The sequence below is a fragment of the Chanodichthys erythropterus genome, chromosome 19 (genome assembly GCF_024489055.1).
Source record: "Chanodichthys erythropterus isolate Z2021 chromosome 19, ASM2448905v1, whole genome shotgun sequence".
NCBI lineage: Eukaryota > Metazoa > Chordata > Actinopteri > Cypriniformes > Xenocyprididae > Chanodichthys > Chanodichthys erythropterus.
Genome location: NC_090239.1, coordinates 22,464,874 through 22,480,363, shown reverse-complemented (window position 1 = coordinate 22,480,363; position 15,490 = coordinate 22,464,874). Strand labels below are relative to the sequence as shown.

Sequence of the window (15,490 nt, the reverse complement as noted above, 5' to 3'; positions counted from 1 at the left end):
TATTTTATTCTGATTTATTTAATTAATTTATTTGTTTGTTTATTTCTATTAATACATTTTTCTATTTAATTATACAATATACAAAATTTTATATATTTAATAGAATAACTAATGTTTTATTGCAATCGCAATTTTATTTATTTATTTTAATTTATTTAATAGATTAAAACCAACTACTAGATTTTTCTTTTGATCATGATATTTATTTATTTATTTTATTGTAAATATAATTTATATATTTATTTATTTTAATCTTATTCATTTATTAATATTATTATCATTATTTTTATTATTTTATTTAAAAATGTTTTTACAATTTTTCTCTAGACTTTTCATTTATTTATTTTATTCTAATTTATTTAAAAGATTAATAACTAATCGCAAATTAAATGAATTTGTTTGTTTATTCCTGTTAATACATTTTTCTATTATATTCATTTTATACAATATACAAAATGTAATATATTTAATAGAATAACTAATGTTTTTACTGCAATCACAATTTTATTTATTTATTTATTTATTTATTTATTTTAATTTATTTAATAGATTAAAACCAACTACTATATTTTTTATTTTGATCATGATATTAATTAATTAATTTATTTATTTTAAATATAATTTATATATTTACTTATTTTAATCTTATTCATTTATTAATATTATTATCATTATTTTTATTATTTTATTTAAAAATGTTTTTACAATTTTTCTCTAGACTTTTCATTTATTTATTTTATTTTAATTTATTTAAAAGATTAATAACTAATCACAAATTAAATTAATTAATTTGTTTGTTTATTTATATTAATACATTTTTCTATTTATTTTATACAAAATATAAATCTAATATATTTAATAGAATAAATAATATTTTTATTGCAATCACAATTTTATTTATTTATATTTATTTAATAGATTAAAACCAACTAATATATTTTTTTATTTTGATCACAATATTTATTTATTTATTTTAAATCTAATTATATATATTTATTAACATTATTATTTTTTATTATTATTATTATTTTGTTTATTTATTTTTTACAATTTTTCTCCTAGCCCCCAGTTTGAAACCCTGTTAAAACACACACACACACACACACACTCAGGATGTCGGTGTGTGTCCCGCAGGAGCTGCAGGGTCAGCTGGAGGAGGAGGCGCGTGTGCAGGAGCAGCTGAGGGAGGAGCAGACGCTGCTGGAGCGCCGCTGCACCCTGCTGGTCACCGAGGGAGAGGAGAGCCGCGCCGCGCTGGACGCCGCCGAGAGGATCCGCAAGAGCCTGGAGACGGAGCTGCACGAGACCAACGACAAATACAACCAGCTGGACGGACAGGTGCTGACCCACAGAGACCCTTTCATTTCTTTCTCTAGTTAAACTTCTGTAAGTGACCGGAGGTGTTTCCTCTCAGCTGCAGTCTGTGTCCAGCGGCAAGAGGAAGCTGGAGGTGGACGTTCAGCAGCTGATGCAGGAGCACGAGGAGTTGCAGACTGAGCTGAGATCAGCCAACGACAAGGCCAAGAAATCAGCCTGTGAGGTACGGTGATGCCTACACACACTCCACACACACACACACACACACACGTGCTGAAGCTGTGCTGTCCCGCAGGCGGCGCGTGTGGCGGAGGAGCTGCGTGTGGAGCAGGAGCACGTCACACACCTGGAGCGCGTCAAGAAGAGCCTGGAGCAGCAGATCAGAGACACCAGCAGCAGGCTGGAGGAGGCCGAGCAGACCGCCATGAAGGGAGGCAAGAAGATCCTGCAGAAGCTGGAGGCCCGGGTAAAGACCAGAGTCATGACATGACGGCAAACTTCACATACAAGCTCTTTCATATGAGGAAAAGTCATAATTATGAGATCATATTTATGAGATGAGGTCAAACTTCACATACAAGCTCATTTATATTATGAAACATTTTATAATTGTGAGATAATCATATGCGATGAGGTCAAAAATGACGAATGCTCATTTTTAGTATGAAAATTCGTAATTATGAGATAATCATATTTATGAGATGATGTCAAACTTGACAAAACGTTATTAATTGATGAAAAGTCATAATTATGACATACTAAATCACTTATGAGATGAGGTCAAACTTCGTTAATATGATGAAAAGTCATAATTATGAGATATCAAAACTTACATAAAAGCTCATTTATATTATAAAAAGTCATTATGAGATCATATTTATGAGATGAGGTCAAACTTCACATAGATGCTCATTTATATTATAAAAAAATGTCATAACTGAGATAATCATATGAGATCAGGTCAAAATTGACAAAAGCTCATTTATAGTATGAAAATTCGTAATTATGAGATAATCATATTTATGAGATGATGTCAAACTTGACAAAACGTTATTAATTGATGAAAAGTCATAATTAGGGCATACTAAATCAGGTCAAACTTCACATACAAGCTCATTTATATGATGAAAAGTCATAATAATGAGATATCAAAACTTACTTAAAAGCTCATTTATATTATAAAAACTCATAATTATGAGATCATATTTATGAGATGAGGTCAAACTTGACATAAAAGCTCATTAATCATCTTTATGAGATGTCAAAATTGACATCAAATGATTGACATTTATATGATGTCATAATTACGACATACCAAATCATAATTTCGATTTTTAAAGTCCAAATTATTACATTCTAAATCATATTTATGGGATTAGGTCAAAATTTACATAAAATGTCATTTATATGATGAAAAATCATAATTATGACTTGCTAAGTCATAATTTTGATTTGTCCTAACTATAACTTTTATGCCATAATTATGAGTTTTATCTCATAATTATGACAAAGTCAAAATTGACATTCTAAATCATATTTATGAGTCAAAATTTACATAAAATGTAATTGTCACAATTATGACATACTAATCCATAAAAATTAAAAATTATATAAAAGGTAATTTATGACAAAATGCAAATGATGCCAAATTTTTAAATTATGAGTGATATTTATGTCATAATTATGACTTTTCATCTCATTAATGACTGTCATAATTTACAATTTTTAGATGAAGTCATAATTATGACAGAAATGTGATATTATGGGTCATTTTCATGATGAAGTCTAGATTTGAACTCATAATTTTAACTTTTTATGTCACGTTACGATTGAGGAAAGCTCGATTCCTTTCCTTTCAGCATGTGAAGTTGTATAGAGTAAATGTACAGTAGTTATTGTATTGTTCATGATTGATGTGCTAGTATGATCTGTTGATCATGTGAAGGTGAAGGAGCTGGAGCTGGAGCTGGACGCCGAGCAGAAGAGACACGGCGAGACGGTGAAGAACCTGCGCAAGAACGAGCGGCGCCTGAAGGAGCTGCTCTTCCAGACGGAGGAGGACCAGAAGAACCAGCAGAGGATGCAGGAGCTGGTGGAGAGACTCCAGATGAAGATGAGAGCCTACAAGAGACAAGTGGAGGAGGCGGTAGGACTGCTGTTACCCCTGCTGTGCGCTGGTTAGTGCTGGTGTAGACCCGAACCCAGCGGCTCTGAACCAGCACTGACCAGCCTGGAGCAGCAGGACGTTTTAGACTTTATCCCCTGGTTTCACAGACGAGGTTTAATCTAGTCCCAGACTAAAGTTCATGTTTGAGCTGTTTTAACTGAAAGTAACTTGTACTGATGTATCTTAACATATGTCAGTGTCATTGAGTTATCTCAAGATGGACAGCAGTAATGTGGTTTTCTAGTGAATGTTTAAAAAAGCTACTTAAATGTCCTAATTGAACTAAAATCTCATCCAGGCTTAGGCTAAACCCTGTCTGTGAAACTGGGCCTATAACGATTATAATTTATGTATAACTCTTATGTGTTGATTTTATTTTTTATTTGTTTGTAATTTTAAAACTTTTGTTAATTTCTAAATATGCTAGCACACATTATATATTTCGTAATTCTGACTATTTCTTGCAATTCTGACTTTATTTCTAATTCTGACTTTATTTCTAATTCTGAATTTATTTCTAATTCTGAATTTATTTTTCGCAATTCTGACTTTATTTGTAATTCTGAATTTATTTTTCGCAATTCTGACTTTATTTCTAATTCTGACTTGATATTTCACAATTCTATTTCTTGCAATTCTGACTTTATTTCTAATTCTGACTTTATTTCTAATTCTGAATTCATTTCTAATTCTGAATTTATTTTTCGCAATTCTGAATTTATTTCTAATTCTGAATTTATTTTTCGCAATTCTGACTTTATTTCTAATTCTGAATTTATTTCTCGCAATTCTGACTTTATTTCTAATTCTGACTTGATATTTCACAATTCTATTTCTTACAATTCTGCTTTTATTTCTAATTCTGACTTTATTTCTTGCAATTCTGACTTTATTTCTAATTCTGACTTTATTTCTAATTCTGACATTATTTCTTGCAATTCTGGCTTTATTTCTAATTCTGACTTTATTTCTAATTCTGAATTTATTTCTCGCAATTCTGACTTTATTTATAATTCTGACTTTATTTATAATTCTGACTTTATTTCTAATTATGACTTTATTTCTAATTCTGAATTTATTTCTAATTCTGAATTTATTTTTCGCAATTCTGACTTTATTTGTAATTCTGAATTTATTTTTCGCAATTCTGACTTTATTTCTAATTCTGACTTGATATTTCACAATTCTATTTCTTGCAATTCTGACTTTATTTCTAATTCTGACTTTATTTCTAATTCTGAATTCATTTCTAATTCTGAATTTATTTTTCGCAATTCTGAATTTATTTCTAATTCTGAATTTATTTTTCGCAATTCTGAATTTATTTCTAATTCTGAATTTATTTTTCGCAATTCTGACTATTTCTAATTCTGAATTTATTTCTCGCAATTCTGACTTTATTTCTAATTCTGACTTGATATTTCACAATTCTATTTCTTACAATTCTGCTTTTATTTCTAATTCTGACTTTATTTCTTGCAATTCTGACTTTATTTCTAATTCTGACTTTATTTCTAATTCTGACATTATTTCTTGCAATTCTGGCTTTATTTCTAATTCTGACTTTATTTCTAATTCTGAATTTATTTCTCGCAATTCTGACTTTATTTATAATTCTGACTTTATTTATAATTCTGACTTTATTTCTAATTATGACTTTATTTCTCGCAATTCTGAATTTATTTCTTGCAATTATGAATTTATTTCTTGCAATTCTGACTTTATTTGTAATTCTGAATTTATTTCTTGCAATTCTGAATTTATTTCTAATTCTGACTTTATTTCTAATTCTGACTTTATTTCTCGCAATTCTGAATTTATTTCTTGCAATTCTGAATTTATTTCTAATTCTGAATTTATTTCTCAGAATTCTGACTTTATTTCTAATTCTAACTTTATTTCTCAGAATTCTGACTTTATTTCTAATTCTAACTTTATTTCTCGCAATTCTGACTTTATTTCTAATTCTAACTTTATTTCTCGCAATTCTGACTTTATTTCTAATTCTGACTGTATATTTCGCAATTCTATTTCTTGCAATTCTGACTCTGCAATTCTGACTTTATTTCTAATTCTGACTTTATTTCTTGCAATTCTGACTTTATTTCTAATTCTGACTTTATTTCTAATTCTGACATTATTTCTTGCAATTCTGACTTTATTTCTAATTCTGACTTTATTTCTCAGAATTCTGACTTTATTTCTAATTCTGACTTTATTTCTAATTCTGACTTTATTTCTCAGAATTCTGACTTTATTTCTAATTCTGACTTTATTTCTAATTCTGACATTATTTCTTGCAATTCTGACTTTATTTCTAATTCTGACTTTATTTCTCAGAATTCTGACTTTATTTCTAATTCTGAATTTATTTCTCAGAATTCTGACTTTATTTCTAATTCTAACTTTATTTCTCGCAATTCTGACTTTATTTCTAATTCTGACTGTATATTTCGCAATTCTATTTCTTGCAATTCTGACTTTTGCAATTCTGACTTTATTTCTAATTCTGACTTTATTTCTCAGAATTCTGACTTTATTTCTAATTCTGAATTTATTTCTCAGAATTCTGACTTTATTTCTAATTCTAACTTTATTTCTCGCAATTCTGACTTTATTTCTAATTCTGACTGTATATTTCGCAATTCTATTTCTTGCAATTCTGACTTTTGCAATTCTGACTTTATTTCTAATTCTGATTTCTTGCAATTCTGAATTTATTTCTAATTCTGACTTTATTTCTAATTCTGAATTTATTTCTTGCAATTCTGACTTTATTTCTAATTCTGACTTTATTTCTAATTCTGACTTTATTTCTCGCAATTCTGTTATTTTTCGCAATAATATATAAAGTCATTTATATATTATGTCATTATTATGACTAATAATTGTTTAATTATTTTACTTTTTGTTATAATTATGACTTTTTATCTAATAATGACAAAAAGTCATAATTCTGACAAAGTTGAAATTATGGCATACTAAATCATTTATGAAATGAGGTCAAAATTGGCAAGGTTATTTATATAATGAAAAGTCACATGATACATACTAAGTCATAATTATGATGATAACTTGATTTTTTATGTCATAAAGACTGTCAAAAAGAAATGAAAAGTCATAAATATGATGAAAAGTCATATTAATAAGATGAATTTCTTTCTGACTTTTAACTCATAATTTCAATTTTTTGTTATAATTATGATTTTTTTCTTAAATTGCGAAAATAGGCTTTCGTTCCTTTCAAAGTTTAGTGTTTTTAAAGTGTAGTGTTGTCAGAATGTTGTCTATATCGTGTTATTTTGATTATGATCACGATGAGTATAGCCTTTGGTGTGATATGGCAATGAAAATGTAGAAAATACTGATTGTTAGTTGATGTAAGTTAAACTGAACTTTAATCTGAAGTCAGCTGTCGACACTGTTTCCGGATCAGGAGGAGCAGGCCAACGTGAACCTGGCCAAGTACAGGAAGACGGTTCATGAGCTGGACGACGCAGAAGAGCGAGCCGACATCGCAGAGTCTGCGCTCACCAAGATCAGGACCAAGAGCCGCGGCAGCTTCGGCAAGGGCTACTCCTCAGTGAGTGTGTGTCCTGAGCCGCGTCACGCTACCCTTCTGTGTGCGTTACAGTAACCATCTGCTCGTCTGTGTCTCCCGCAGGGTTACAGCACTCCCTATCCAGGGCTGGTGAGGTCGCCCGGGTCAGTGGGGTCAGAGGGCAGAGGTGAGAAGGTCATGGATGACGACGAGTCCGTCAGCTCTCTCATTCCCACGTACTTGAACTCCATCAAGAAACTGATGATCGATTAGATTTGTCAAACTTTAATCCAGCTTCTTGTTTTCTAAACACATAATCTTTTTCTCACAACACACGTGTGTTCAGTATTACATCTGATATCAAGAAACGGGTACAACTGTTTGTAACGTTGCCGTCATTTTCTTGATTACATGATTTTTATTTTGTAAGGATCGAGTGTTTCGTTGACTTTGTCCAAAAGCACATTTATAGCCATTTAAACAGGGCCAGCTTCAGTTATACACTCCCAGAACAAGACAAATCAGCATCTGTCGTAATCAAAGTTCACATTCACTGTGACATTCGCCGAAGTTTGTTTCTGCCACGCAATAAAAACATTAAAAGGTTTATATCTCACAATTTTGAGGGAAAATGTCAGAATTCCCGTTGAGCTACACTTTATTTAAGGTGTCCTTGTTACAGTGTAATTATACAGTAATATAAATTCACAACATGTACTTACTGTAGGCTACGGGTTAGTTGCATGTAATTATGCATAATTCACTGTTATTACTACAGTAAACACATGAAAAATGTGCAACAAAGACACTGTAAAATAAAGTGTGACCAAAAGCCGTGGCAGAAACCAGATTCCATAGAAATTAGATTGAATATCCCGAATGCATATATTCAGTATATTCACTGTATTATTCCCTTGCTCATGTCTGCATTAGTTTTGTATTTATTGAGATAGCATCTGATGATGACAGCTACATAAATAGAGCAAACAATAAATCCTATTTAGTAAAACATTACATTTTACGTCATTTATATTACAGAAAACGTAATAAATGGATAATATTCAGCAGTTATTCTTCATTTACATCCTTGTTTAATAGAACATGTACATCAGTAATGGAGATACGCTGAATGCGTAAGCTGGTACCTTGAATGAAATCCAGTTTAAACATGAAAGATCATTTAAAAAAGATGTTAATGATTTGGTATAAAAATAAGCATCGTGCAGAAACATTTCAATCTATTATCGTTTGGGGGAAACAATATTAATGACTGTTTGAGACTTCTGTATATCTGAACGAATGAACGAACAGAAAATAAAACTGCTCACATGTGACTGAGTTTGTTTGTTCATTGAGTGACAGTGATGTAACCCTGAGTCCAGAACGGCAGTGTGGAGCGGATATGAATCAAAACAACAGATATGGATATGCCGAGCGTTTGGGCTTGACTTGTTTCTTTCACGGAATAAAAAATAAAAAAGTTAATTGTGACTTTTTATCTTGCAAATGTGACTTTTTTTTGCACAATTCCAAATTTATCTCTCACATTTCTGAGCAAAAAGCCTGAATAGCGAGTAAAAAACTCGCAAGACTTTATTTCTTGCAATTGCGAGTTTTTGTCCTGCTATTCTGACTTTATTTTTTGCAGTTCTGACTTTTACAACTGACTTTATATCTTGCAACTCTGAATTTATATCTTGCAATTCTGATTTTATATTTTTGCAACTCTGACTTTATATTTTTTTTGCAACTGACTATATTTTGCAATTATGACTTTATATATCTCAAATCTGACTTTATTTCTCAATATTCTGACATTCTTGCACTTCTGATTTTTTTGTGCAATTCCAAGATTATATCTCACAATATAAGTCAGAATTGCAAGATAAAAGTTGCGAGTTTTCGTCATGCAATACTGACTTTATTTCTGCAGTTCCGAGTTTATAAGTCACAATTATGACTTTCTTTACTCATAATTATGTGATATAAACTCGGAACTGCAGAAATAAAGTCAGAATTGTGGTATAAAAAGTCGCAATTACCTTTTTTATGTTTTATTCTGTGGTGGATGTATATATACAGTATCTTCCATATATCCTGCATAAGTTGCGTCATGAAATCAACACTTGTTAATGCATGTTTCTGGTCTTGCTGTGAATGATTCATACATGTTAATATTCCAAAGGCCAAAGTATAAATTCATCAAAATGAAGTCGCTCCACTTCTGAATCCGCTTTCCTTTTCCATGTCCGTCCCGGTAAGGCCCACTTCTTTATAATTCCCCAAACTCTCATCAAATACCCATCACTCTTTTAAATGTATCCTGACATTATGTAAGTTAAATGGGTTGCGGATGCCAGTTCATGTCAGCTGGAAGCGATGGCTTTGATTAGTCACAGAATTAAATCAGTAGCAGCAGCAGCAGCATTTATATATTAGTACTTTTCCAAATAGATCAACTCGCTTTGCCTGACAGTCAGTGTTCAACGCTAATGGTCTGATTGCATCAGTAGATACTGACATACACATCCTGAGTGAAATCCTGAACATATTTACACTTATTCTTTTCCCTCAAATTCATGGGAAGGTCACGGTAGGTTCGTTCTCCACCTTCTGCTCGGTTTGAGACGTGATCGTTCTCTCGTTCCGGCTGTAAAGCTCAGCAGGTTGATAGAGAGCGCTCCTTCTTTCCGTTCGGTCGATCGGCGATTGAGGGGTGGAGAAGCGCCCGGTGGCGTCAGATCTCCATGTCCGCCGGTCTCTGCTGCCCCGTCCTGTGTTCTTTCACCCACAGCTCTCGGTCTCTGGCGGGATCGACGCTCCGCAGCAGTTTGTCCACCGGCTCTATGGTCTGGATGTGAAACGGCAGGGAGTCATTACTCAGGACCTGCAGTAAACCTTACGAATGAGTGCGAATGCGACTTACGCCCTGGTTGAACATGTCGGTTTCGTGCCGTAGCGTTGTGTACTGACACAGGTGTTGTCTGATCATCTCCACACGCTCCACCTCCAGCCGCTCCAGCTCCTGAGGAAAACAGACAGATGAGGGCCGTTCTTCAACTCAAATGATGTGTTAGGTTGCCTTGATGCAGTGTTGGTGCAGTTTAAGCTGCCCGTATGATGCTATTAAAGGTTTCTAATGTTGTTTCGAGTCTCCTACATCAGGTTCACATGCATCCAAGGTCACTTGAATTTTCTCATAATGTCCAGTCTTACCAGGCTGCTGGTGACCATCTCTTCAAACCACTTGGACTGGGACTGATTGTAGAGGTCGACGCATCGCGTCAGGTCGTCTCCTGGGGTCACAGAGCACGAGTTACACATGCTGTTCTGACACATCGTCAAGGTTATGATGCATATTCTGCATTCTTCAAAATGACTGCATTTAACAGCATTACCGCAGTGTGACACTAGATGTCATCAAACACAAACCTAAACTCTAGAAAGAATGGCTGTGCTTACCACTAACTGAACACTGCACAGTATATACTTGATATGTGGCATAGATAGTATGTGAAACTGTAAACACTATTATTGTAAAGATAAACGTTTTAAACTGTATTATGAAGAAAAATGTAAAGTGTTCCATCAGGCGCTTCATTTATAGAAGCTTTGAGGGGTTCCATCATGGGATCATTTTATGGATATAATTTTAATTATTTTAACTCTTTTTTTATTATATTTTTTTTAATTAAACAGCTTGTAAACATGCTTTATCACTGGAAATAACTGTTAATGCATAGATATTTCTCCTTGAGAACCCAGAGAGTTTTGTGTATTTTGACTATTTTCATTGCATGTTTAAGTATGTTATCTCAGAAAATTATTTTAAATGTAAATACATCATGTCATTCGATCGACTGATTTCATCTTTGGCCTTCAGGTTTCTCCTGGTGTTAGTATATCATCTGATAACTGCGTATTTTACGAGGATTCGTCTCGGATGTGTCGGACGTGACTGAGACGCACAGTTGAAAGGTTCGGCGTGTCACTGACCTGCCTGTGTGGATTTCCGGCGCGCTTTCTTGATGTCCTCCTCGATCTTACTGCTGAGTTTGATCTCCAGCTGCTGGGTCTTCAACTCCAGATCCTTCTGCCGATCTGAAAGAGCTTTACGTGCCTTATAGAGCGTGCGAGAATATGAGAGATGATGAGTTTTATTCATACTGCATCTACAGATGTTCAGAGACATCTGGCATTGCATGTTGAGATCCAGATGCTCTTGAATAAATTACACCTGTCATTCTACAATGATCTGGATGGTTAAGGAACTTCAAAGATAGATCTTTTTTTTATGATTCATTTCTGATGGTAAATGAACCATAATAATTCAATGTCCTCCAACACCGGCATATTAAAATCTAGACAATTCAAATCATTTGTTCTTTACATTACGTTGTATCTTAAAGGGTTCACTTTTGTTGTACACTGAAAAACACTTTCACAAATAATTACAATGAATCGGCAAGAAACATTGTGAGAAATAAACTCAGAATTCCAAGAAATAAACTTGTAATTGCAGGATATAAAGTCAGAATAGTGAGTTATAAAGTCGGAATTGTGAGAAAGTCGGAATTGTAAGTTATAAACCCGGAGTTATGAGAAATAAAGTCAGAATTGTGAGTTTTAAAGTCGGAATTGTGAGGGACAAAGTCAGAATTGCGATTTATAAAATCGGAATTGTGAGAAATAAAGTCGTAATTGTGAGTAATAAACTTGGAATTGTGAGTTTTAAAGTTGGAATTGTGAGTTATAAATGGAATTGTGAGAGATAAATTCGGAATTGTAAGTTATAAACTCGGAATTGTGAGAAATAAAGTCGGAATTGTGAGTTATAAACTCGGAATTGTGAGTTTTAAAGTCAGAATTGTGAGTTTTAAAGTTGGAATTGTGAGTTATAAATGGAATTGTGAGAGATAAATTCGGAATTGTAAGTTATAAACTTGGAATTGTGAGAAATAAACTCGGAATTGTGAGTAATAAACTCAGAATTGTGAGAAATAAAGTCAGAATTGTAAGTAATAAACTCAGAATTGTGATAAATAAAGTCGGAATTGTGAGTTTTAAAGCCGAAATTGCGAGTTATAAATTCGGAATTGTGAGTTTTAAAGTTGGAATTGTGAGTTATAAATACATTTGTGAGAGATAAAGTCAGAATTGTAAGTTATAAACTCGGAATTGTGAGAAATAAAGTCAGAATTGAATGGATTTGTGAGATAAAGTCGGAATTGTGAGAAATAAAGTTGTAATTGCGAGTTATAAATGGTATTGTGAGAGATAAATTTGGAATTGAAAGTTATAAACTCGGAATTGTGAGTAATAAACTTGGAATTGAGAGTTTTAAAGTTGGAATTGCGAGTTATAAATGGTATTGTGAGAGATAAATTCGGAATTGTAAGTTATAAACTCGGAATTGTAAGTTATAAACTCGGAATTGTGATAAATAAAGTCGGAATTGTGAGTTTTAAAGCCGAAATTGTGAGTTATAAATGATTTTGTGAGTAATAAAGTCGGAATTGTGAGAAATAAACTCGGAATTGCGAGATAAAAATATGCAATTACCTTTTTTAACTCCAATAATCTGTTTTATTCACAACTCTTAAACAAAAGTGTTCCAGATTTGCAGGTGCATATTTAAAGTTGGCATGCCGTGACTGATCACAAGAACCAGTGATGTTTGCCGGACTTGATGCGAGTGAGTAAATGATGACGGTTTGCATTATTGACGCACTGTCCCTTTAAAAGATGGTGACCAGATGAATTGTTTTGTTCAGTAAATGCTCTATGAGAAGCTCATTGTTGTGAAGGTCATGAGATTATTAATAGAAACCCATCGGGCTCCAGAGACGGAAATGGTCCACTCCTTCAGAAAACATGGAGGACTTTTAATAATGCATGAGAAAAATCCCTGTAACTTTAGAAGAGCTGAGCGAATCGACTAAATATGACCACATATTCATTCACATAGAGATATGAAGAGTAAAATCACCTTCTCCACAGCAGTGTATCGGCTGGCCAGCTGCTTCCTGAGATCCGACATGTGATGGTCAAACTTTTTCATGTCTTTTTTGAAGTTTTCACGAAATGTCAGCAGAGGTTTTTCCACTTCACTCTGAAGCTGAAGAGGTTTGAGACAGGAGCCGTATTAGAGACAGCTAAAGAAACTGAACCCTCTCATGTGAAGTCTTCGTCTGCAGCATTAGTGATGCATATACTGTAGCTGTGTGTAACATCTGCTCTCATATTCATCAGAGAGCAAAACATTCCTTCAGTCCAGCTGTGAGTTCAGACCCGGGAAACTCTTCTAATGTGTTTGAATCTTTCTATAGCGACAGCTTACCTTCGAGGAGAATTTGAGATGAACTTCTGCCTCGTCTGCCAGACTTTTCTTCAGCTGAGCCCAAGCTTCGCCAAGCGTGCTGAGAGGAAAAAACAAAAACAAATATGTGATACACACACACACACACACACACACACGTGTAAAATGCACCTATATGATATTAAAGCTGTACTGGAAGGGTTTATGAACTGATTGAAGCAATATATTAACTCTTCTTGATCCTTTTCTTCAGACAGTTGCATATGAATGCTGCAGTTGTGCACATAATCTGAGGGCTTGAGCCTCATTCCAGAGATGTTTGGGATGTTTGGGCCGAGCCGCTCTCCGTTCGGACCGCCGCACTGATTCAAAGGAGCACCTCGAGTTAAAGACGTGGTGGAATTTGACAATCAATCTAAACTTTAGCCGAGTCGAATCTACAAGAACAAAATATCTGTTCTTTTCTTTCTCACTGTTAGTAAGAGAAGATAACTCTGTATAAAAACACCTGATGTCTGATACATCCAGGAGGGCGATATAGATATTATAAATACATATATTTTTCAATATTTTGACTTTTTCATTATAGAAATTTTTAATGTACCAGTGGAGCCATTATTTTAGTTTAAAATGTTGGGTATAAAGGTATATGTTTTAGTTTAAAAACTGGGCATTTATATATATATATATATATATATCGGTAAAATTTTAATGTTTTTGAAAGAGTCTCTTCTGCTCACCAAGGCTCCAGTTATAGTCATAAATGCAGTAAAAACAGTGAAATATTATTATAATGTAAATCAGCTGTTTTCTATGTGAATATATAGTAAAGTGTAATTTATTCCTGTGATCAAAGCTGAATTTTCAGCATCATTACTCCAGTCTTCAGTGTCACATGATCCTTCAGAAATCATTCTGATATGATGATTTGCTGCTCAAGAAACATTTATGATTATTATCAATGTTGAAAACATTCACAAACCGTCATACATTTTATTTTTCAGGATTCTTTGATGAATAGAAAGCTCTTTACTGTCACTTTTGATCAATTTAATGCATCCTTGATGAATTAAAGAATTAATTTCTTTTTAAAAACATCTTACCGACCCAAAATGGTTACAACATTATATACGGATATGGACCTCAGACTGATCAGTAATATGTGTAAAAATGCCATTCCCTATTGAAAAACTTGACTTCACATGATTATGCAAAGCTAAAAGGTCACGACCTGCAACTCTGCAACAATGATTTCTGCATGGCAGCCACACAAGCGGTAAATTCAGGAATAAACAAGAGGTTGTGAGCGCAGACGTAGGAGCCGGCCAAAAAAACAATGGTCATTACAAGCGACAACACAACGGGGTTTGAGAGGCAGAAGAATGGCGGGATTGTGCCGTCCGTCTGTGGCGCGGGGTGGGCGGCCCTCGGTGACACGCTCGGCATTGTGTACGAAACAATTATCCTTCTCTATCAGACTGACGCGCCTGCTGAAAAATCACTGGCGCTTGTGCTGAGCGCTTGATACCGAACCCTGAAAGACTGCAAAATTACAGGAGAGGACGCTTGATGCGCTTACAGAAAATAATCATTCTGTCATCATTTACACTCCAGAATATTTCAACACTGAGATGCTTTTCAAAATCTTCTTTTGTGGAAGAACGAATGTCATCCAGGTTTGTTTGTGCCGGGCGGACGTACCCTTCCTCCTGCGCCGCCAGCGGGATCTGCGAGAGCTTCGACAGACTCTTGGCGTACTCCTCCTCGATCTTGATCCTGTCGGCATAAATGAATGTATTAAAGTTGCGCTACGCTGAACTGCTTACATGACGCACATACAGCAAGCATGAGCGCAGATGTCCCATCCTGACATTCACGCACGAAGGTCATTTCCTTCCCAGACTCGGACTGAAATGTTTCTCCGCAGGGATGAAGACGTGTAACATGAGCCTCACACACTTTACTGTTGAATCCAAACATCTGCACAAACATTACTGAAAAACTAAAGCGTTTAAGATCATATCAGAGACTAAAGTTGATGTGAAATAAGCACAGTCATTTAATCATTCATTTTTCTCCTTTCTAAAAAGGCACTAGAAACTATTCATGAAATACAGGAAATGAGCTACAGGAAGTTGCATGTTGT

General features: G+C 33.9%; 2 protein-coding genes across 5 annotated transcripts in view; one reads left to right on the top strand and one right to left on the bottom strand.

Moving 5' to 3' along the window:
- Positions 1–7,308, top strand: part of LOC137007496 (putative uncharacterized protein MYH16) — a 70,315-nt gene extending 63,007 nt beyond the window's left edge. For all 3 annotated transcript variants that reach the window (XM_067369017.1, XM_067369018.1, XM_067369016.1), the window contains 6 exons: positions 1,135–1,338; positions 1,415–1,540; positions 1,613–1,783; positions 3,263–3,463; positions 6,921–7,067; positions 7,149–7,308. In XM_067369017.1, the coding sequence (XP_067225118.1) occupies positions 1,135–1,338; positions 1,415–1,540; positions 1,613–1,783; positions 3,263–3,463; positions 6,921–7,067; positions 7,149–7,298 (999 nt within the window). In that variant the 3' untranslated portion in view covers positions 7,299–7,308. The remainder of the gene's footprint in view (positions 1–1,134; positions 1,339–1,414; positions 1,541–1,612; positions 1,784–3,262; positions 3,464–6,920; positions 7,068–7,148) is intronic.
- A 104-nt stretch (positions 7,309–7,412) lies between these two features.
- The window catches only part of gas7b (growth arrest-specific 7b), a 36,771-nt gene continuing 28,693 nt past the window's right edge, over positions 7,413–15,490 (bottom strand). The window contains exons 9-15 of one of the 2 annotated variants that reach the window (XM_067369019.1): positions 15,046–15,120; positions 13,366–13,444; positions 13,015–13,143; positions 11,022–11,145; positions 10,242–10,321; positions 9,952–10,050; positions 7,416–9,876 (exon numbers count right to left, since the gene is read on the bottom strand). In XM_067369019.1, coding sequence (XP_067225120.1) covers positions 9,763–9,876; positions 9,952–10,050; positions 10,242–10,321; positions 11,022–11,145; positions 13,015–13,143; positions 13,366–13,444; positions 15,046–15,120 — 700 coding nt within the window. In that variant the 3' untranslated portion in view covers positions 7,416–9,762. Of the gene's footprint in view, positions 9,877–9,951; positions 10,051–10,241; positions 10,322–11,021; positions 11,146–13,014; positions 13,144–13,365; positions 13,445–15,045; positions 15,121–15,490 lie in introns of both variants that reach the window. The other variant, XM_067369020.1, reaches the window with a different exon arrangement.